General features: G+C 33.0%; 1 protein-coding gene across 2 annotated transcripts in view; it reads right to left on the bottom strand.

Moving 5' to 3' along the window:
• Positions 1-23,613, bottom strand: part of KLHL1 (kelch like family member 1) — a 348,324-nt gene that overhangs the window by 93,006 nt on the left and 231,705 nt on the right. For both annotated transcript variants that reach the window (XM_014781788.2, XM_087435763.1), the window contains one exon: positions 2,341-2,527. In XM_014781788.2, the coding sequence (XP_014637274.2) occupies positions 2,341-2,527 (187 nt within the window). The remainder of the gene's footprint in view (positions 1-2,340; positions 2,528-23,613) is intronic.

Below are 23,613 nucleotides of genomic sequence, written 5' to 3'. Positions count from 1 at the left end.
CACTACTAACTAGATAAGTGTAAAAATAACTAAATCATGCTATTATTCAATTCTAAAATGAAAGAGATTCAGAATCCCTAAGAAAGTTCAATTTTTAAAGAATTTCTTCAATCTCACAAGACTATTGTGTAAGACTAGAGAAATTCAAAAGCTGGCAAACAGTTTAACTCAATAGACTCCATATTCTCATATTATTTTTGCAATAGCAATGTAAAGTCACCAGATTTAAAACTTTGAATTAGTCACGTCCTTTGGTTCTTTAATAGTATAGTGATTTTTGTATTAAATTTAATTTATTGTTTATTGTTCAATCCTAGTCAGAGGCTGACCAGATTCTATTAATCTTCCGCTCCTCCCCCTCCCCCTCTCCTCCCCTCCCCCTCCTTCTCCCCCTCAGCCTCCTCCTCCTCCTCCTTCTTCTTATTTTTAGGACAAAATGTTATCATGTGCAGATTTGCAAATGGAATTGATCTTGTATAGGCACTCTTTTTGCAGAATACAGTGTTCTTTAAAAAAAAATGAAACTCACTGACCTTAAAATTTGATAAAGGTGTATAAAACCACTACCGATTTGTGAAATCTGAGACTTGGATGAATGCATTTATTGAAGTCACTGGGAATCAGGGTATTTACTTTTATGGGTAAAATGAACCTACTACAAAGTTACAATAAACTTTGCATGCTCTGCTACAAGAGATGACTCATTATGTCATGTGGTGAATGTTATTTGGTATGTATTACTCTCATAAGGATGACTTCAATAGAGGTTAATAGATCGTTTTCTTAGCTTGGAAAAAATTTCTTTGCTAAAATTTCTTTACTAAAAATTTTTAGTATCTGATAAGATATTTTCTGTTTCACAATGTTAAAAAAAGATGGTTTTAAACCACTATCTCCTTCCTTTGAAAACTTCTGACATGTTCTCTTATGTAATAACATATATTAAAGAAGGAGTGAGGAATGGAGGGAGACAGATAGGGAGAGAAGCAGGGAGGGAGAGAGAGAGATTAATGCCATTTCCCTAGTTCTTAGAGCAAAAGGTTATTTACTCTTTTTAACTGATAGTTATGCCTTTTTTATATGTTAATACTCTAGTATTGATTTAATTTTATAGTTACTAGAAATCAACATCCCATTAAACAGGAGTTAAACTTTTCAAAAAAGTAAACTAGCAAAACCTATCTAATAGCCATGAGATATCTTCTTGACAGACAAAAAATGGGAATAGATGCCGTTTTGTGTGGATTACATAAATTGTTTCCCTTTAGCTGCTATTTTGGGATCTCACTTCACAATGGTTGAAGTAAGTTTTGTTGCTTCCTTCTGATTCTTTAATAACAAGTTTCCTTTAATAGAAGTTGAATATGTGACCACACTATCTTGTCGCCAACTGGATTTTTTACATGTACATTAAATATATTATGGATAATTATATCACTTATTAAATCCAAACATATGACAATTATATTATTTGTCTTGTGTACTTGCGCAAGAAACTTAAGGCCTACATAAGACAGGCTGAAGAGAATAAATATTTATGGAGATTTTTTTCTACTAGCTATAGAATAAACCGTCAAATGTATATGTGCAATTTTTAAATAAATCATTCACTTCCTTTCAAAGGGCAAAATTGATAACACAATCAAATTTGTAAATTATAACTGCCACAGTTATACTCATTTATAATTGTGTATTTATTTTTCTGGCTTCTGTAGGAGAATCTCAACTCCTCAAAAGCAGGAACTCTCTTCTTTATAATATTACTTTCAGCAGGCATGTGCCTGGAGCATTACATTTCCTTAGAATCGAAATGTATTTCTCAATATATCCAATGAATTATTTGGCCTATGTTTTCTAGGTAAGTGCTTTAAATCCCAGTTTTCGTTTCATATGGGATTTAAAGGTGAATGAGAAGCAGGCGGAGCAACTACAAACTGGAAATAAGCGATGTTCTTTCTTTTTTGGGGGGTGGGGAGAGGAGATCAGCCCTGTACTAACATCTGCCAATCCTCCTCTTTTTTCTCTGAGGAAGACTGGCTCTGGGCTAACATCCATGCCCATCTTCCTCCACTTTATATGGGATGTCGCCACAGCACAGCTTGCCAAGCAGTGCGTGGGTACGCGCCCAGGATCCGAACCGGCGAACCGAGCGCGCGCACTTAACCGCTTGCACCACCAGGCTGGCCCCAGAGATGTTCTTTCAATTTTTCCCTTAATATTAAATCTTAATGGATAAAGCAAAGTTACTGTGAGGTTTGTTTGTATTATACATATTACAATATTAAAATCATGTCAGGGTTGATACAGGTGCATATTATATATAGATCTAGAATTACATACCTTTGTTGTTGTCCATTCCTCCTACAGCATACAGAGTTCCAACTGTAGACTTTCTAGGTTTAGTTCTTGGACTTTGCATTAAAGTTCTTCTTTCTGGCAATAGATGATATTTCATTGCTTCCAGAATCAGCTTTTGACATTCCAGATCATTCTTAAATAACGCATGGTTTTCTAGGTCAGCCAATATCTGTGAATAATACACAATTACTGTTAATAATGCTGTTTAAAGGAATGAGCATATAATGTCAGTAGATAAAATTAGAAGCTTAATGCCTAAGATGTTACCCCTGTATTAAGAGGGATGCAGAATGTAATGAGAATCAATTACATTGAGAAATAAATATGAGTAAAATTCATGGCTTCCAAGAGAAACAGAATGGATATTATTTTCGATTCAATATTATTTATTATCTTTTTACTACATAGTTTATAAAGGAAAGTCTAGAGACCATTTTTTCCATTCCCTTTTCTCTATTAAAGCTGTTTATAAATCAAATAAAGTTGCCTATGTTGACCATAAACATGTCTGGAAAAGGAAATTAAAAAACAGCCTTCAACAAATTGGGTCACAACAAGCTTATCATAAATATTCATATATTTACTTTAAAATATTCCAGGTATCGTTTAAACCCTTTTCAAATTAGAAAAAAAAATCAATGGAAATGAAAACAACTATCCCCATAACATCTCTCTAAGTATGCAAGCAGTTGTAAAGCGGTATATCAGGCAAGGTAATAGTTTCCAATAATGAAACTAAGAAATTTTATACCAAATATCCAGCACCTGGAGGAGAATTAGAGTGAGACCAGCAGACTTAGGCGACATTATGTCTCTCTTTGATACACCTGGTTTTCATCCCCACAGATTCTTCTGTGTACAATTGTTTGAACACATTCAAAGTATCTTTCCTTTTCCTCTTTTGTTGCCATTTATCCTCTTTTCCCTTGGTTCTTTTAACATCATTTTCTCTTTCATAATGAATTAGTTTCATTTCTAGTGACAGTTAAATCTATCACATAGAGTTACAAAATTAATAAGTAGAAAATTTAACATTGACTCATTGACCTTTTCTTCTACATTGGTAAGAAACTGTACCACATCTGTACACAAATATTTATTGAGGGAATAAATTAATAGATGATGGCAGCATATAATTAAATAATTAATTTTAACATTATAATTTTAACTTTAATTAAGTAAATTTATTTAGCCATTGTAACACATAAATTTCTGTTGGAGGTGACAGGAAGAATATAAAAACATAGAAGATATCATATATAAGATGTGGGAAAGATAACAGAATAGCTCTGAGGCTGAATAAGAAGTGTGATGTATTAGAGCTATCAGATCCTTTGGAATATAGAAGGGAAAATGTTTAATTAAATTCTTGGCTCTGTTTCCTTTCTTGTATACTAAAACCTGAGTTGCCTTCCTATCCACTTTCATCCTGAACACTAAATAAGAAAAAGAAAATAGAAAAAAATCGTATGGAATAGGATAGGAGATCTCTAATGGCATTTTTTAAAAGAACTACTTTTTTACTCTTTTAGTAAAATTTTTATTTTTAACTACCAAAGAGAATATCTATTTCTAACAAGATCCCGCGGTCTTTATAAATTAAAAAAAAAAAAAAGAGAGAGATTTAAATATGACTCTTGGTCATTTGTGTGTAAAATATGTTTTTCCTGCATCTAAGCCTTTTCCTTTCCTTAAAAGAAAAAATAATTAGTCTTTACAGTGATAAATTTATATATGGCTGAAGTTGGCTTCCATAAATTCTCTTTTCTCTCCTTCTTTCCCTTTTTTTCACCTTTTCGGGGAAACTTTGGGATTGGTTGATCATAAGAAACTGTTCCTTCATTAGGAGGACACTCTAGGAATATGTTATCTGGATAAACAGCTAACAAATTCCAAAAATAAGAGAAAAAAGAGAAAAAAATTCAAAAGATATGTGCTTCTTTTCTATGTTCTTCCCTGGAAAACTATAACTCATAATCAAAAAGTTTAACTGGGAGTTTGGGTAATGGCTTGAATTTTAAGTAAATAGATTCATGATGTAGATGTAAATATCTTTAAATTTTGACATGAGTACAGAGGATCATTTACATTAAAAAGAGTTCATATACTAGTCCTGATATTTAGATGATACTTTTAACTAATAGCTTAAAAGTAACTCTATGCCTTCTTGATTTTATCACTGTGTTAAAATAATGCTAGCACAATATTTTAATAAATACAAGACTTGGGTTTCATTTCTCATATTTTAAACTTTAAAAAATTTGTACATTAGTTATGTGGGTCTAGGATTACAAAAATACAAAATCGTTTAAATGAAATTTCGTGAGTATAAAGGTTTAATCTTGTGAATTCTTGTAGTCTTACATTTCAAAAAAGACATGATGTTGGTTTACATTATAATTTTTATTTCTTTGAACAACTTTAATACAATAGACTAATAATAAATTGATTAATTAATGATAATTTTTTGATTTTTAAGTAAAAAAAAGTTGCAAACATTGGTCACTGAAATATTTCTAAAATTTTCTAGTTCCTTATTTTGTATATATAAAGTCAACATAGATGAACAGAATGTGCAACATGTTTTAAATGTTAGTTTATGTGATAAAATTTGTTACAATGAAATAAAATGTGTGTTCTTGAAAAAATGAGTTAGACAGGTCTTGTTTTCTTTTTTCTGGTTTCCTTTTGGCTGAAAAGTAAAACTTGGTTATTCAAGTTAAATTATATAATTAACACAAAAGGTACAGAAAAATAAGAATATGTATACAAGGTAAAATATTATTCATTTGTTTTTTAAGGAAAATATTGTAGTTTATAAAATTCAATACCATAATATATACATTGATGATACAGCTAAAGCTAAAAACAGTTTTATCATCTGTTTGAATAGCTAAATATTTATATATTTCTAAACACACGTGCAAAGATATATAACAATTATTTCAAAATTTTTATAAATAATAGAAAATTATAAAAGAAAATTTTAGGAATTCTGTAAAAATACAGTATAAGAGGACAGTCAACTCTAAGTACCTAGGTTTATAATACTTCCAAATAATTTTTAAAGGGAAATGACCTGCTTAATGTCCATAGATGTATGCATAATGAAAAGATATTATAAACTGTTTATTTCAAAGTATGATCTGGAAGATATACAAAATAAAATTAAAACTTGCATTTTATTTCTATAAAATAATCAAGATATTCTGTACTTAAATAATATTTCCCATTTTATTAACAAAACATTGTGTAAAATTTCTTAACTTTGGCATACTCCTAATCATTTGACAAAGTTCTTTATTTTGAAAGAAATCGAGTTCTTCATAATCACTGTCACTTATTATTGTGTGTTTTCAAATTATTACTTGTAACTATTTCTTGCTTCTGAGTACTATGACTTGTCTCTGTATTTCACCTCCTTGGACGACAATTTTTGGGATTCTTATTCCATCTCATATTCAGACACAGATTCAAAATAATAAAATGGTTAAGCTGTCTCTTAAACTTGAACTATGTTTAGATTTCTGACAATAAGCCAAGATTAACACAAATATTGCTATCCCCTATAAAATGAAAGATTGTTTTATTTTTTACTTTCTTCAATTTTTAATACAACCTTAAGTATTGTGAAAGCTCCTTTGCTTATCAAATTTAGGAAAAATATCAATATGTTTCAGTAATTGTACACTACCTAGAAACATGCTCATGTTTATGTACAAGAACTTGTACAATAATTGTCTATGAATTAGATTTTTCTCTTAGAACACAGCATACCAATGCCCTTTCCAATCAGAAGTAATCATACTATAAATTATTTTATAAAAGAGAAAAAGCCCATGAAGTATCACAATATCTACCATTAGCTAGTATGTGCTTACACTTAGAATAGTCATCAACTACATCATTATAAATTAATTGTGTATTAAACCTCAAGAAAAGACACCACTATCTGCAAACCAATAATGTTAAAGAATATTTTGTCATCTAGAAGACAAAACAGAAATAAAAATATCCAGAGACTCAATATGAAGGATAGCATAGAGTATATTAACAATATTCTGTAAAATTCTAAGAGATTCACCTTGGATCTATGTCAGCTGGGCAGTCACTTTACAGATATGCCCTATCCCCCTACAACCTTGGTAGGTTTTCTTTGTGACTAATATGACCAGTGAGTTAAAGGATAAACCTGTAGCTGCAGAATAGAACACGGTCAAGAAATGTATATGAGAACCCCATGTATGATATTCAGAATTGACTAATATGAAAAATCAGAATAATTTATCCATTAATAGCTAGAACTTTCAACAGCAACTTTGTTAGAGCATTCCAGTTGCCAGAAATGTCATGAACTTTTGGTCGGAATAAATGTTTTTTGCAATTGTGTGTATTAAAATGTTATTGTCTTTTTTTGTGCTCTTCTTAAAGTTTCTTTGGCTTTATCAGTAATTTCAGTTTGATTAGAAAAAAAGAAATTCAATTTTTAAGACAACATTTCTGAAAAATGACCACTATATTTGTTACAAATAATTTGAGTGTTGATGGTTTGAGAAATTGAACCACGTGCTTAAAATAGCCACACTGTTTAGCAACATGAAAATACATAATGAGTATTTTAATCCTGTGTGTCTCCACATAGACACTCCTCAAACTGCAGTTTTCCAAAAATGGTTACATGAATTTATTTCAACAGCTGGTAAAAAATTGAAAATTATAGCTCTGAAAGTATTGCTGCATAAAAATGGGATGCATTATTCAAGTAGCTAGATCTTGCATTGTTTTTCCAAACTCCAAATATGAAAATAGGATAAACTTTCATATCATTCAAAAAATTGTCTTCTTTCTGTATATATATATATATATATTTTTTTTTTTGTGAGGAAGATCAGCCTTGTGCTAACATCTGCCAATCCTCCTCTTTCTTTTGCTCAAGAAGACCAGCCCTGGGCTAACATCCATGCCCATGTTCCTCCACTTTATGTGAGATGCCACCACAGCATGGCTTGCCAAGCAGTGCGTTGGTGCACGCCCGGGATCCAAACCAGCAAACCCCGGACCACTGCTGTGGATCTCGGGCACTTAACCGCTTGCACCACCGGGCCGGCCCCTTCCTTCTGTATATTTACCTTAATGTGTCAAAGAAAATATTCTCTTGGCTAGAATCTTTGTCATGATTCTCTGCACTAACTTTCATGTATAGATACTCCCTTACAATTGTAAATAACTCGTTCTCTTATTATAAACAAACAAAATCAAGTGCATGAATTTATTTGTGCTGTCCAACCTATTTTATTACATAAAGGGCATACAACTCTAATTTTATAGTAAAAGTCAGAAGAAATTTACATTATAAAAATTTGTGTTATAAATAACCTTAAAATATCATAAAGTAATGCTATTAAAAATTATTACAGGGCCGGCCCTGTGGCTTAGCGGTTAAGTGCGTGCGCTCCGCTGCTGGCCGCCTGGGTTCGGATCCCGGGCGTGCACGCCAACACACCGCTTCTCTGGCTATGCTGAGGCCACGTCCCACATACAGCAACTAGAAGGACGTGGGGGAAAAAATAAATAAATAAAATTAAAAAAAAATTAGGGACCCCCTGCCCTGCTGTCTAAAAAAAAAAAAAAAAAATTATTACAGCAATATACTCCTATAATGTTAGTGGCTGGAAGTAAGAAAATATCTATATTGTCAGCTATTTCTTAAGTAAGATTAATACTGAATGAATGAAGACACAATTTGAAAGGCAAGGCAACTAACAGAATCTGTACAAAGTATAGCAAACATATCTATACTTTCCATCTTGTCTGGGAGTCCATTGGAAAATGGAATTCAATATTGAATAAACACTTAAAGAAAGATAAATTTAAACTTACTATGGACCAAAGAAAGTATTAACTCTTCTAACACTATATCCTTGGACTACCAAGGTTATGTAAAATTCTCACATTCATAACAGTGTGACAAAATTTCATGTACCCTATATTATTTCATAATATTTCACACTTTTGTTTTGCTACTGGGTGTTATGCTAAAAAAAATCAACTCTATAAAACAAGTTTTGAATTTGAATCTATAAAACAAAATTGATTCCTATTAGAATTGACAGTCCTTAGAGAACAAGTGACAGTTTCATACGTAGTCTTTCAAGTTTTCTGCTGAAGAAATGAATAAGATGAATAATAAAATATTATCATATGCAGTAAGCTGCAGGAATAAATGATTTTCTACTGCAACGTCTTATAAATAGGTCCGATATAAACAAAATATTTTCAAGTATTTTTATTAAGCAGTTTCTAAGACATTCCACTGGGAAACAATGATTTAATGGTCATACTCAGTGCTAAATAAACCCTGAACCAGTTTAATAGTCAGGGTCAGGTGCTGGTGAAGGGAGAGAGTTCAGTTATCACGGAACTTTGCAGCAACGCAATAAATGGTAAGCTCATAGGTAGGACTGTCACTCTTCACAAGGGAAAACCTAAACTGCCTCATGCCTAGAGAGATTTTCTGTATATATATATTTCCTCCCTTCAGAGAGATTTTCAAAGACATAGAGAGATGAAAATGTATCATTATGCTGACACCTTGGCAATATAAGTTAGTTGGTTTACCAATGCTCACAGCACTTCGTCAGTTATTATTTGAGTATCTGTTGCACCTGGAACAGCCTAAGCTTGCACAAGAGGAGCTAGCTCAACTGGAGCCATAATCTCAACCTTCTGCCTGAAAGAAACGATTGATATGGGTGGATAGATCCTCATATTACACTTAAAATCCCATTAACATCAGTTGAAAAGAATTTTGGCAAAGGATAAAATCATGAAATTTTAAGAGACTGAAATATCTTCACATACATTCTACTGGCATAATCACTACTCTGGCTAAACTACTTGAGGATATTATTTGTATTTTTTTGTGTGTGTGAGGAAGATCAACCCTGAGCTAACATCCGATGCCAATCCTCCTCTTTTTGCTGAGGAAGACTGGCATGGGCCAACATCCATGCCCATCTTCCTCTACTTTATATGGGACGCCACCACAGCATGGCTTGACAAGCAGTGCCTCGGTGCCCGCCGGGGATGGGAACCCCAGGCCGCCACCGTGGAGCGCGTGCACTTAACCGCTACGCCACCGGGCTGGCCCTTATATTTTTAAGTAAACGAGAAAAGTCGATACAGTACAGTTTTCTATGTTCTTTTCCTGCACTCTCAGTTCAAAAGGAAAACACAAATTCCTGACGCGCTAAACCTTACATCAGATATATCTGAATGATTCCTTCTCAAGTATTTGGGAAAACAAGAAGAAACCATCTATGAAATAAGGAGCAGGTTCATTAATTTTATTCTGAATACAGAAATAGTTGATTGCCTTAAGATGAAAAATAATTGACTAAGCTGACAGTACAAATAGAGAAGAATAATGACATAATCAAAATGAATAAAACTCATAAAATTAACTCAAATGATAGTTCTTATTAACGACAAGTGAAATGGGTTTTATGCTGCTATAATTTATGATTAACTTTTATGTATTTAACATGGGTTTGCTGTTCCATAGGTAATTTGAAAGCTCAAAATTTCTAAAACTGAAATAAGTGATCCTGTGCCCTGCATGAACATCACCTTCATCCTAAAAAATTTCACTGCATCCTAATTAGGCTCTTGACCTTGCACACATACATGCATTCATTCATTCGTTCATTCATTCATTTAGCAGATATTTGGTGAGTGCTTATTTTGTGCCAGGTGCTATATAGGCCCTGGATACCTGCAGTCTTTCTCACCACTACTCTATTCTACTCAAGCCCACCCTCCTCTCCACCCTCGAACACCTTTGTTAATTACTCATGTCTAGCTGTATTCAAAAGCATGATTAGTTTTTTTATCGTTTGCAAGACATTATTCAACATCCTCAGACTAGCATGCCAAAAATTCTATAATACGACTCCACTTTAGCAACTCAGTCACTTTCCACGATACCCTATGCATATTTTTCTGTATTTCACATTTTAGCTATTCAGATCTCTTTCCTCTTATCTGAATAGATCATGCCTTAAAAAAAAAAAAGTAATAATGGTAATGATTTTTTCCTCTGGGGCTTCTATTAAAATACGACCCAATTTTCTGAGTCAAGTTTAAGTTCTATTACTTCCATGAGGACTTATCTAGTTCTCAGGCCACAGTTGACACAGTTTGTTTTTATCGGTCATATCAGACTTTAATCAGTTGTCATCTGTGCAGTCACTTAAGGACCTCATATGCATGCTAAGTCATAAACTTGTAGGAAATCAGGAAAAATGTCTACACCTTTTGTTGGGTACCATTAACAGGGTTATTGGCTCCTGGAATTGCTCAATAACTACTTAAATGATTGATCATTTACTATGATTAAAGTATCTATTAATTTATTTTAAATAATGTATTCAGTATTGGAGTTTGAAAATACATATGCACAGGCAGAAATATGTTCAATATCACATCTCAAATTACATGCATAAAGTAATCATCTTCATAAATATTTATGGTCTTTCAGAAAATTTTTGTTCTTAATTTATGGTCTTTCTTTGCTTAGTGACCAACCAAATATCTATATTTCCAAACGATTTATCCCAGACTCAGCTGATGACATGCTTATTTCCATTCATAGTCAACAGCAAAATTCCACTACACAAATAATTGGGGTTCTCGGACACTACTGTAAGGCAACTTGACTTTTAAGTAAGAAGCACTAAGCTTAGATGTTCCACTGACAGTTCAAACTCACACATTTAAATCTGAACTTATTCTTTCTCATTACCATTCTCCTTCCTGTATTGACTTATGCCTTCTATTTTTAATTAATGGTTTAGGGTATTTCTTTACCTGTACTTTTATTTTAAGCTACTTCTATTTAAGCTGATTTGAAGTATTTTGGAAAATATGTTATATGAATAAATAAATATACCCAAAATATCTCTTCCTGCCTGAGATCCCTTGATAATTCAATCACTGCGTAATCCCTTAATAATTCTATTTAGCAAAGCTTCTTATCTTCTCAGCCAAGCCCACATCCAAAGAGTCATCAAATATCGTTGATTATTGTAATACTGCCTAAACCCTTCCATTCTACTATTCCCTTTTCTTTCCAAAAGCCACTTCACTGGCTGATATTCTTATTAACTCTTTTCTGAATTTTTGAGAAAGATTTGTAACTTGAATCCTTGTGTATGGTACAAGAAATCATATGCAGAATTCAGACTACTCCCACATGGTGTCATAAAATATATATATTCATCATTTACTGTCCTGCTGTCTTGTGCTAATTCCTTGCATTACAATTGAAAGTATTTCCTAATGTAACTTAAAACACCTAGCTCAGGATCATTTTTCACTGTACCTCCAGACCAACCTTCTACTATAACAAGTCTGTTTTATTTACTACCCCCACACAAACTATTTCTTCATTGCATCTTTAATATGATTTTTAAATCTTTGAAATATCCGACTCTTAAGTTGAGTATACTTGTTTTACTCTGTGTTTTCAATGAACTTTTAAATGTTTATCTCTCTTTTCATATATAAATCAATATCCTTAGGACTTAGACTTGATCTGTAATTTCCTTAATTCATGATTTAGTACTGTATTGCTTACACTTAATAGTCACCAATAGAAAAATATACTGGTTTTATCTTGCTTTTATGGCTTTATATGTAACCATCTTATTCTCAAATATTAACTGTACTTATTTGAATTTTAAAGGTGAAATCTGGAGGAGTATATCTTTATAAAATTCTGTTGTTTGTAATCTTATTTTGCAAGAGGATAATTGGAAAGGAACACGTTCAAATGTGTGTAGATTCATCATGAGAAACCATTACTTGTATTTATGCTTCCTTTAGCTCTTTCACAAAACTATTTCTGATTGGGAAACATAGATCATGTTATTGCTAAGCCTTCTTTGCCGTCTCAGTGAAGAATGAAACCCAGACTCAAATTGAGAAGAACGTAAAGTGCGCATTTGTGCTTTTTGAGGACACTGTGAAATTTGGGAAAGAAAGATTTGCTTAATCTGTAGCACTGGATTAATTGAAGGCATTCTTAACCTTTGAGATGCATGTAGTAATAACTTTCAACATGTTAAATATGTGTTGGGCTATGTCTGTGTTACAGCCTGCATAACAGAGATGCCTAAGACTCAGTATTTACCTTCAGAGATATTATCCCTGAAAACATTATCATAGTGTTTGGTAAATATTTTTTGATACATCAACAAAATTTATATTTTTTTAGAATAAAATTATTAATAGATACTTATATTTGCCTTGCTGCTTTCTTTTTCTAAATTCCCCCTTCCTTTCTAAAGATGTCTAGCATGCGCCTATGTGCCTCATCTCTATTGTGGACCTTCGCTGGTGTGGACAATCTCTCAAGTTATATAATTTACCCTAACTTTCTGGATCACCTTTTCTTGCAGAACTCATGTGTCTGCTAGTTACCAAGACTAAAAATATCAACCTCCTAAATGAAAAAAAAATCTTAAAACATTTAATTATTACCAGTTGGATAGTTTTACTAATACTTTCTAGGAATAATTGTATTTCAATACTAGCTATTATTGCCTGAAATTGATGACCTGTATTATAGCCAAATGGGGTACTCAGATCATAACCTGAATTCAAACCATCTTGTGATAAGTAAAATGCTCCTGAAAACATAAAATTTAATTGTGATATTCAGTGTTATCCTGCATTTCTGCAAGTTTTTCTTATAAGAAATTTCTCTGAGTTAAGAGGTAACACAACGCCCACAGACTAACCGTAGCTAACAAGTTCAATGTGCCAAGTGTAAGGGTCATTCTCAAGTACGGCTTCCTTGAGAGGGATACATCTGCAAGTGGCCTCCACACTACATCCAGAAGAGGTAACTATCTCGAGCCTGTAAAGAGCATCTGCTGCTACAAGAAAGACTGAGAATTCTTCCTCTGCTTCTCTCATATTTTATCTCAGAGAAGTTCATTCTGATGGTAAGAAGCAAATGATGCTCCTGGAAGTTCTTTGACGCAAATCTGCAGGAAAGCAATTGAAGAGACTGCATTCGTTTACTATCTGGAAAACCGGATTCACCAATTTCAATAACAATATGGACCTAGTATTAAACTTTTGTTTTGCTTTAGCCCTATGTCAATTATCTTTAAATAAAAACCTTTTAATTTTTCTCACACTAATTATAATGTATCAGTCAGTATTTCACTTCCCTCATTTCACTAAGAGAAGATGGAGAAAGAATTTTAATCACTGCGTATTTGCAAATTTCTAGCTTTCTTTAGATTTACTCTGATCAAAGCCCAACATACCTCTTTTGATCATCATCAGTGAAATGAGTTCCTGTGAAAACATCAAGGTGGATGCATCTTGCAAGTCAATAAGGGATTAAAATAATTCTCCCAAGTAAAACTAATTCCACTGGGCATACACTCTGCCTGTAGAGTTTCTAAAGTTTGGGTATGAAATGAGTTGTTCAAACATCTTGATTGAACAAACTTCAGGGATAAGGGAAAATACAAGTTTATTAATCTTAATACTAAGGGCACTAAAATAATTGGAATGTATCAAACCCTATGCCAGACACTTTGGGGTATGCAAAAAGTAAGTCATCAGTTCTTAACTTAATTTATAAAAGAATTTATATTATAATGGAGTAACCTATAATATAAAGTAATTTATAATGTATTTATAACATAATGGAGCATATGGTTATTATTTTCTAATACTTATAGTTAAGCAGAAGTATATTAAGCTGTATTGAGAAGCCTGATATATCTTTATCCAACAGCCCAGTTTTCAGTTGGTTGACTTTTTCGAAACAAGAATCATTAAACTTTCCACTCTTCTGTTTTACATATAACCCTCCTGGACTTGTATAACAGTTGAAAGTCATCACAAGAAGCTACATTAATCAATTTAATGTGTAGATATATGCTGGAAGATAATTATTTAAAATGGTATTCACCAGATCCAGTAATTCCACTTCTGAGTATTTATCCGAAGAAAATGAAAACACTAACTCAAAAACATATCTGCACTCCCATGTTCATTGCAGCATTATTTACAATAGCCAAGACATGAAAACAAACCAAGTGTCCATCAATGGATGAATGGATAAAGACAAGGTGATATGTGTATATATATATACAGGAATATTATTCAGCCTTAAAAAAGAAGGCAACCCTGTCATTTGTGACAACACTGACAGACCTTGAGGGCATTATGCTAAGTGAAATAAGTCAGACAGAGAAAGACAAATATCATATGACCTCACTTAAATGTGGAATTAAAAAAAATTGAGCTCATAGATACAGAGAACAGATTGGTGGTTGCCAGAGGCAAGAGGTGTGGGGCGGTGGGCAAAATTGGTGAGGGTAGTCAAAAGGTGCAAAAATCCAGTCATAAAATAAATAAGTCTTAGGGATGTAATGTACAGCCTGGAGACTATAGTTAATAATATTGTGTTGTATAGTTGAAAGTTGAGAGTCCATCAGGCCCCAGAGCACAATGTGTGGGAGAGAAGCATCTCCACCATTGTAAAGATATATAAGCATCCTCCTTCAACAGACACCATCTTAGGAAGGAGGAAGATTGAGATGAGACCCCTTGAGAGGGAAGAGACAGCCCCAATAGAGATTTGAACTTCCGCTTTACTGAATAGCTACCTGAAAGTCATAGTTGTGACTCTTCTAACTTTTCTAACTCTTAAGTATAAATTATTCTGCCATCAGTAGGAATAGAAGCTTAAAAACAAGATGACTTCAGTTATAAAAATTAAATAACTTTTCTTTTTGTAGAAATATGAGTTAAGATGATTACTTCTAACATCTAGGGGAGTGCATTTAATTAATTGGTGCAATAGACATTTATTGTGTTCATACTGTTTTAAAGGCACTGTCCTAGAAACATAAACATACATAGAATTATTTTCTGAGTTGCAAAGTGTCATAATCTACTAAGAAAAAGAAATGTAGCTGTAAGAATATAACTAAAACTGTTCTACGACTAGTAAAGATGACTACTAATAGAGATATGGGCAAACTGCTCTAGGAAATAGGAAGATATGCTTAACTGGGTTTTATGTGGTAAAGAAATACAACACGGGGTCTTCCTTAAACTGAATTAATAAGGATAAATGTCTGTTTGCCAGGCATGGAAAAGAGTAAAGGACATTTCAAGAAGAAAGATCAGGGCCGGCCCTGTGGCTTGGTGGTTAAGTGCGCGCGCTGCGATGCTGGTGGCCCGGGTTCGGATCCCGGGTGCGCATCGAGGCACCACTTCTCCGTTCATCCTGAGGCCGAGTCCCACATACAGCAACTAGAAGGATGTGCAGCTATGACATACAACTATCCACTGTGGCTTTGGGGGGAAAAAATAAAATAAATAAAATCTTTAAAAAAAAAAAAAAAAAAAAAAAAAAAAAAAAAGAAAGATCATAGGTTCAGAGGAATGCAAGGAAATCAAATAGAATTCAAAGTAATGATATTTATTCAAAATATACCTTGTTTAGTGAGATTCTATTCTTAATAAAACTTCTCTCTCCCTTTCTCTCTCTTATCTCTATCTCATTGTCTCTCTCAATTTCTATCTCCATTCATCTAACTGTTGACCCATCCATCCGACCTTCCATCCAATACATGAAATCATATAACCATATAATCTTAATGTCCTTATTGAATCTTATTTTTCTCTCATTCAACACATCAAATCTACTGGACAATACTTGTAGTTTGACCTTCAAAATATGTTCAGACTATATTTACTACTACAACTCTGGGATAAACTAATATCATCATCACCTGGACTATTGTAATACCTCCTACCTAGTATATCTGCTTCCAATCTTTCTTCTTAGTGCTGGTTATTTTTCATTTTCTTCCCCATTATTCATTTGCACTATTCTCTGTCCTGTTCAGTTGCTCATGAGACTGAACCTTCTGGAACTGCATCACCTGGCTCCCTTGCTGACTTGCTTTTGGGTGGGTCCAACTAATGGGATTTTTATCTCCTGTTGGAATCTTCGCTATTGCATTACCATATAGTTTATTTTTAACACATTAGCTAGAACAATCCTTTAAAGATATAGTTACTCTCTACTTTTGAATACATTTGAATATTTCCATAACAAAAAGTAAGAAAAAACTCCCATAGGATATGTCTCTTCTCTGCTCAAAATCCTCCTGTGACTTTCCATATTAATTGGAATAAAAGCTAAAGTCCCCATGACTGTCTCCAAGCCCTATATTACCTACTTCTTGATCACTTCTGACCTCATCTTCTATACCCCTGCTACCTTGTCCAAAGAACTCTAGTTACCTTGGCCTCTTTGCTGTTCTTCAAACATGTCACATGCATTCTCATCTCAGAGTATTTGCATTTGCTCTTCTCCTGGAACACTCTTTTGCCTGATATCTATTTAGTTTTTCCTCATTTCTTTTATGTCTCTGCTCAAATTCCCTTCTTCACAGAGGAATTTGTTGGCCAGCCTATCTAAATTGGCAACCCCAATCACTCTCTTACCTTGTCCCATTTACTTTAATTCATAATTCTTTTCACCATCTATATTATAATGAATGCATGGTTTGTTTGATATATGTTGCCACTCCCCTCCCAATTCTCCCCTTCCTGCTAAAATGTAAGCTACCTTAGAGTAAGGACCTGTTTGTTTGATTCAATGCTAAACGCCGGACATACTCACACTTCTACCATGTAAGAGGCACTTAGAACGTCTTCGTGAAATGAGTGAGTGAATGAATAAATGAATGAATGAATGAAGAGATTTCTAGAATGATTTTCATCAAATGATTGATTCTGGTATTTTATTAATGGTAGCATTTTGGATTTTCATTGTTTTCTTTGTTGTGTATGTATGATTGATTTGCATTTTAACCAATATAATATATCTATGAAATCAACATAGATTTCAAGTTGAAAATATCTAGGTGAAAATACTTATATGAAGCTTAACATATAGGCTTGTGTAATGACTTTACAATAAAAATAGGTATCAGAAGAATCACGGATGAAGACATTGATTATGGATTTTTACACCTGGGTCTGATATTTATAGTCATTGGAAGGGATGAAAAGACTGAAAGAATAAGGATAGAGGAAAACAATGAACCAGTCTCAACCTTAGTGAACACCTACAAATATAAGAAGGGCAATAGAGAATGAAAATGTAAGGGAGACTAAGACTTAGAGAGAAATATGTATGTAAACCATACAGGGCTGAAAGAGAAAGAAGAAAATTGTTAAAGAGGGGAGGTCTACAATACCAAATGGAACAGAAAGACTAGGGAAAGAAATAATTTGAGCAATTCAGTTTGGATACTAGAAAATCCCCATGAACATTTGAGGATGCTGATAATCCTCATTGGGTGGTTTTAAAGAATGCTTGATGAAAAATGGAGACAACTGGCATTGTCCTCCTATGTGAGAAATTTGGCAACAGCCTTATGAACTTTTTGTCTTTTTCTGCCAAATAAAATCTGTTTGATATTCATGAATAATGATAAAAATTATAGTATGTGCTAATACACACTACAAAAACTCTACATCTATCTATTTATCTATCTATCTATCTATCAATCACCTATCTACCTTTTGATCTAACTACCTTTCAGGTTGCTGTGTTGTTGAATTATTATATAAAAAGAATAATGCCTGGAGAGGGAGACGCTCAATAAATCTATCTATCTAAAAATGATGCTTTTATATTTTAGTACCCTCGGAGATTTTTAAGAAATAATACAAACAGCAATCAATTAGATATACAACAGAGATTCTTAGTGAAATTTAACCAAATAAAAGAAAAAGATAAATTACTAACTATGAGAAGGTAAATGCCAATAAACTGTCAACATATCAGTAGAATGTGTTTTGTGTCAGAAAAATCTCGTTTAAACTTTAGGTAAACTCATACTAAGTGATCATTAGCACATTGTAAGTGTAAAAAGCAAAGATGAATCCTGGGAATAATAGTAGAAATAACAACAGGAAAGCTCAATCTGATCTGAAGGCTTAACCAGTACCTTTTTAGTGTGCCACCATCCCTGATTCATTCACTCATTACTCATTCCTCCAATTAGGTTGAGATGAGAAACAATTCAGTCACTAGTTTCAAGTTATTTAATGTATTTATATGTGAGAGATAAATTTTGTCTTAATGAGAGGCTCAGCCACCAATAATAGCCACAAATATGACCTAAAGTGTGTATCAATAAATATATTAAGTCTCTATTAATATTTAGTACTATATAGGAATCACTGAGGATATGCAGTAGCAGAAGACAGAGTTTCTATCTGAAAGATGTACAAAATCTACTTGCACAAAAATGCATTTTTAGCACATACAAGTAGAAAACAAACATATAAAAACATATCAAGTTTCATTTTTTCTAACATAGGCTACTGACTCAATTTTTAAGGGCAGCATTCTCCAAAAAAGGGAGTGTTAGTGACACAGTAATATTTTTGCTTCTTTCAAAAACAAATGAGCACATTTACCTGCATATCTATGGATAATATGGCATAAAATTTTAGCACAGACTTAAAAATGAATAAATTTAATGGAATGTTTTTAGATTCAAGAATCCAAAGTTATGGATATAAGTACTGTCTATAACTCTTTCAAGCTTTATGAAAATAAGCAAGTCATTCAATTTCATGAATTTTAATCCTTCAAATATAAAATGTGGAAAATGCCCTTTCTTATATTCCTCAAAACATTATATTAAAATGTTATCAAGTATGTGAAAATATTTCATATATATTTAAATCACATACCTTTATATAAAATTATTGTTCAAGTTTTACAAATTTTAAAATTTAAGGAAGATCTAGGGCAAGATATATAATGTAAAACAAATTCATTTTTATAAGATTTTTGAAATTTATTAATTCCTATACAATTCTAATTGGATATTGTCTTTAGAATTACTGTTTAAAGGAAACTTACTAATGGAATTCTTAAGTAAAAAGTTAATGAAATTTCTCAAAGTATAGGCTACCTTTTCTTCTATGATATTCATAGAGGGGGGTAGTTTGTAAATTCTAGTCAGTTTCTTATACATTCTGGGTAACCTCATCTATATGGAGAGTTCTGATCACAATACATAGAGAACTCTGAAATTCTAGTCATCAGGGGAGAGAAAAGATGTTTTTTTAATAGCAGCTCTAAACTATTTCAGAAATGTCGCAAGTAATACAAGCTGGTAAATACTATTCTATGTGCTACTCTCTAAATTTTTTATTGTACCTTGCCAATTAAGTGAAATCTTGGGCCAAGATGGAATGAATTGCTTTTAAGTTTTGGTGTCCAGATTATATTCCAAGGAAGCTTAAATGCCCTGCTTTAATCTCTCTACTTCTTAGGCTTTTTGCTTCTAAAGTTTTATAAATGAATGCTTTTTTATCTATGCACATTTTGCTAATATTTCAATGTGTCTGTTGACTTAATTTTGTCAGTTTTAAAAATATCTTCAATGGTTTCCTGCTAATACATATCTCTGCAGCATTTTACAAACAAGTTTATGATTTTATATTTGTTCAATCTAATCTCTTATCCTGCCCTAAAAGAAAAATAAAAGAGAGCAAATAAATGAAGATGATTAGCAATGAATATTATTGTTTTGTTTTACAGACTAGCACATCCTTGATTCAGAGGAAGGGGCCATACATAATCTACCATGTATCACATAGTAAGATGAAAAAGATTTTTAGGAAACTTAATAGAGAAATTATATACAAGTTGTGATTAGAGGGGAAAAATTGATGTGGATAGAGGGAATATGATATTCATATGTATATAAATTATATAATATATATAAAAATGTATAAATACAGTGTTTTCATAGAAAAGGAAACCAAATGTTAGAAAAGAGGCAGACCCAAGTATAAAATCTTGAACTTGGGATTCCAAGGTTCCATTTTACCAAAACGGTCTGGCAGTGTTAGGTGGTAGAGTGTATAATTTAATGCCTATACTTAAGATATATTAAAACCACTTGAAGGCCCTTTCATTCAAATGCGGATTTTCACAAACGAGGTGTTTGGTTTTTTGTTTTTAACAGTTACAATTTTACTGTTGTATTGACATGTATTAAGGTTAATTTTGTTGTCATTAAGTGTTCCTTATGACCATCAGATTATCACAACTCACTAAGGTAAGGATAGGCAAATACAAACTCAGTACACAGTGAGTTGTTTTTTTTTTTTTGTGAGGAAGATCAGCCCAGGGCTAACATCCATGCCAATCCTCCTCTTTTTGCTGAGGAAGACTGGCCCTGGGCTAACATCTGTGCCCATCTTCCTCCAGTTTATGTGGGATGCCGCCACAGCATGGCCTGACAAGCGATGAGTTAGTGCACACCTGGGATCCGAACCCGGGTCGCCAGCAGCGGAGGGTGCGCAGTTAACCGCTATGCCATGGGGCTGCCCCCTGAAGTGAGTTTTTTATACTTGGTGTTATGGACTAAATTGCATCCTCCCCAAATTCGTATGCTGAAGACAAATATGACTGCATTTGGAGATAAGGCCTTTAAAATAAGGAAATAATTAAGGTTAAATGAAGTCATAAGGATGGGGCCCTAATCCCAGAGGACTGATGTCCGTATAAGAAGAGGAAGACACCAGAGCTCTTGTGCCCATTCTCTCTTTCTCTCTCCCCACAGAGGAAAGGCCGTGTGGGAACAGAGCAAGAATGCAACTATCTGCAAGCCAGGAAGGGAGCTCTCACCAGTTATTAAATTTTCTGGTATGCTGATCTTGGAATTATAGCCTCCAGAACTGTGAGAAAATAAATGTCTATTATTTAAGCCACACAGTCTGCAGTATTTTGTTCTGGCAGCCCAAGCCAATTGATACACTTGGTTTAAAACAATCTAAGCAACTGACTGTCATATTTTCACCCATTTTACTCTATGTCTGTTGTCAGCTACCTTTAAAGATTATTTCCAGCTTTGCAATATAATTGCTAAAATGCTTTTATTCTATCTTCATTAAATTTCTTAAAAGCCGCTATCCGGTTCGTGTTATTTCTTACTAATTGGTCTTATGCAGTGGTGCTGCCAATATTTTCATATTCTAATTATTCTTTTTATTAGTTTTTTTTTTCTCTCATATATTCCAACCAATCCTCGGGAACACTGAAAGAATGGGACACTTAGTAATCACATTTTAACTAGAGAAAATGAAACTTTAGGAAAAATCCTAACCAGAGGCTCAGCCTAGGAAGCAAACAGAAGGGGAGAAAATTATAAATACGAAGGATGTTGGGTGCCAGGGAACGAAGGAAGAAGAAGGTACTGAAAAAAAGATTGACAGATACAAGCAAAATATTAAGTACTGAAAACATATTTCATTTACTTCTCATTTTTTCCCTACTGGGAGAATTTGGAGTTGAATAAATTCTGAAAACAAAGTTACATGAAAAAAGCCCTAGGAGTTGGCAAATTTTGCAGTTTTCATCTTGGAAAAAAAACTACCTCAACTTGCAAGACTGCTTTTATATTTGAAGCTATGAAATTTATCACATTTCATGATCCCTAAGTAACATAGTCTTTATTATTGTGGAAGTATTGAATGAATGAATTCATCTGATTTTCTTTGTTTCAGGTGTTATTTTGACAGTGCAAACAAATGCCCACATTCAGTTCTTGCAAGATGGGAACTGCCTTTCTGTGCTGATTTCTCTCAGGACATCTTTATTTGAGTATGTTGCACTCACCTTCAACTTAATAGTGAGTGATAATATTTTCTTACTCATATTTTAAGGATTTCTTGAGGCTGGTATTCTCTTATTTCTTAAGCTAAGAATCTTTTCTTAAAATATTCTTATGTCTTCCACATGATAAATAATTAGCTGTTAGTTGTTGATGATATCCTGAAAAGCTCAAGTTGCATATCATATGTGTTATTATATAAATGAAAACTATTTGCAATGAACAATAACATTATTTATATTTAGATTTGTCTCAGTCAAAGGACAGAGTTGTGATACACTCAAGTATCATTTTGAGTGAGTGTTATTCTGGAAAAAAAACCAACTCATTCTTTTCCTGAAACAGCACTACTTTTATGACATTTTTCTATTATTCTGGGACTTCTACACACACAGAGAAGAGCATGACCTTGTTCACTGTGTGAAAACTGTCCTGGTACAGCAAAGAGAAATGGCTTCACTTCTATTCTTCTATGAAGAATCATAGACCTGATATTCTGTACTATTAAAATACTCATCTGTCAAAATATACTGAACAAAAATGTTAGACTAATAAGGAAAAATATTAAATATATATGTTCTGTTTGTATGTAAATATAAATACACAAAATTTGTATATGCATTGGTTTATATATGTTTGTACATAAATGTATACATACATGTATATGCATATATATGCATGCAAAAGAAAAATAAAAACTTGGAAAATCCTGTAAAATACACCAAAATAACGTAATTTCCAAAAGACAAAATTTTAATTGCTTTCAGCATCCATCACTGTGAATTATGTAATACTTCATTCATGTTTTATAATTTTCCCAATATATTGTTATAGCTCTACATATAAACTCAAGTTCAATTTTTCAAATATATTTCTGATATTTTGAGACTATTTACTGAGTATACTTACTGATGGTTTGAGAAAATGCCGTATCCAGAAGACAAAAGACTATTGAAGTTTAGAGTGATCTACCTAAAATTTAACTATAAAAGACATTGATAAGCAACAGTTTTCAAAAATCTTTTACATTGAAAGATACAGTTGTTCGCAGCCAAATGTGTGCCAGACGTTGGAGATAAGATCTTAAGGAATTTACTGCATATTAGGCTGAGTAGACACATACTTCTAAATTATCTAAATAAAATGTCACCAGTGCTAGGAATGGAGTGCTATGGGAACACTGAGGAGGAGAATCCATCCCTGAAAATGCGTAGAAGTGGTCAAGAAATGCCTCTTGGAAAAGCCAATCCCAAGTTGAGTTTTTAATGGTGAACCAGATAGTTAATTTTAAGTGTGTGCATGTATAAGGATGAGGTTCAGGATGTGGAAGTAGAGGGAGGAAGGCTTGTCATGTGCTCAACCAGAAAACATTTTTTTAAAAGACTATGTTGCATTACAAGTAGATTGGTAACTATAAGAAAGAAGCTTGTAACAAAGATCAATGCATATAATGGTAAGGATATGGTATGGTACATATGTATATGAGGTGTACATTCCAAAG

The sequence above is a fragment of the Ceratotherium simum genome, chromosome 10 (assembly GCF_057802395.1).
Source record: "Ceratotherium simum simum isolate JZ-2026a chromosome 10, ASM5780239v1, whole genome shotgun sequence".
Taxonomy (NCBI): domain Eukaryota; kingdom Metazoa; phylum Chordata; class Mammalia; order Perissodactyla; family Rhinocerotidae; genus Ceratotherium; species Ceratotherium simum.
The sequence above is the reverse complement of the archived record's forward strand: the minus strand, read 5'-3'. Positions and strand labels throughout refer to the sequence as shown.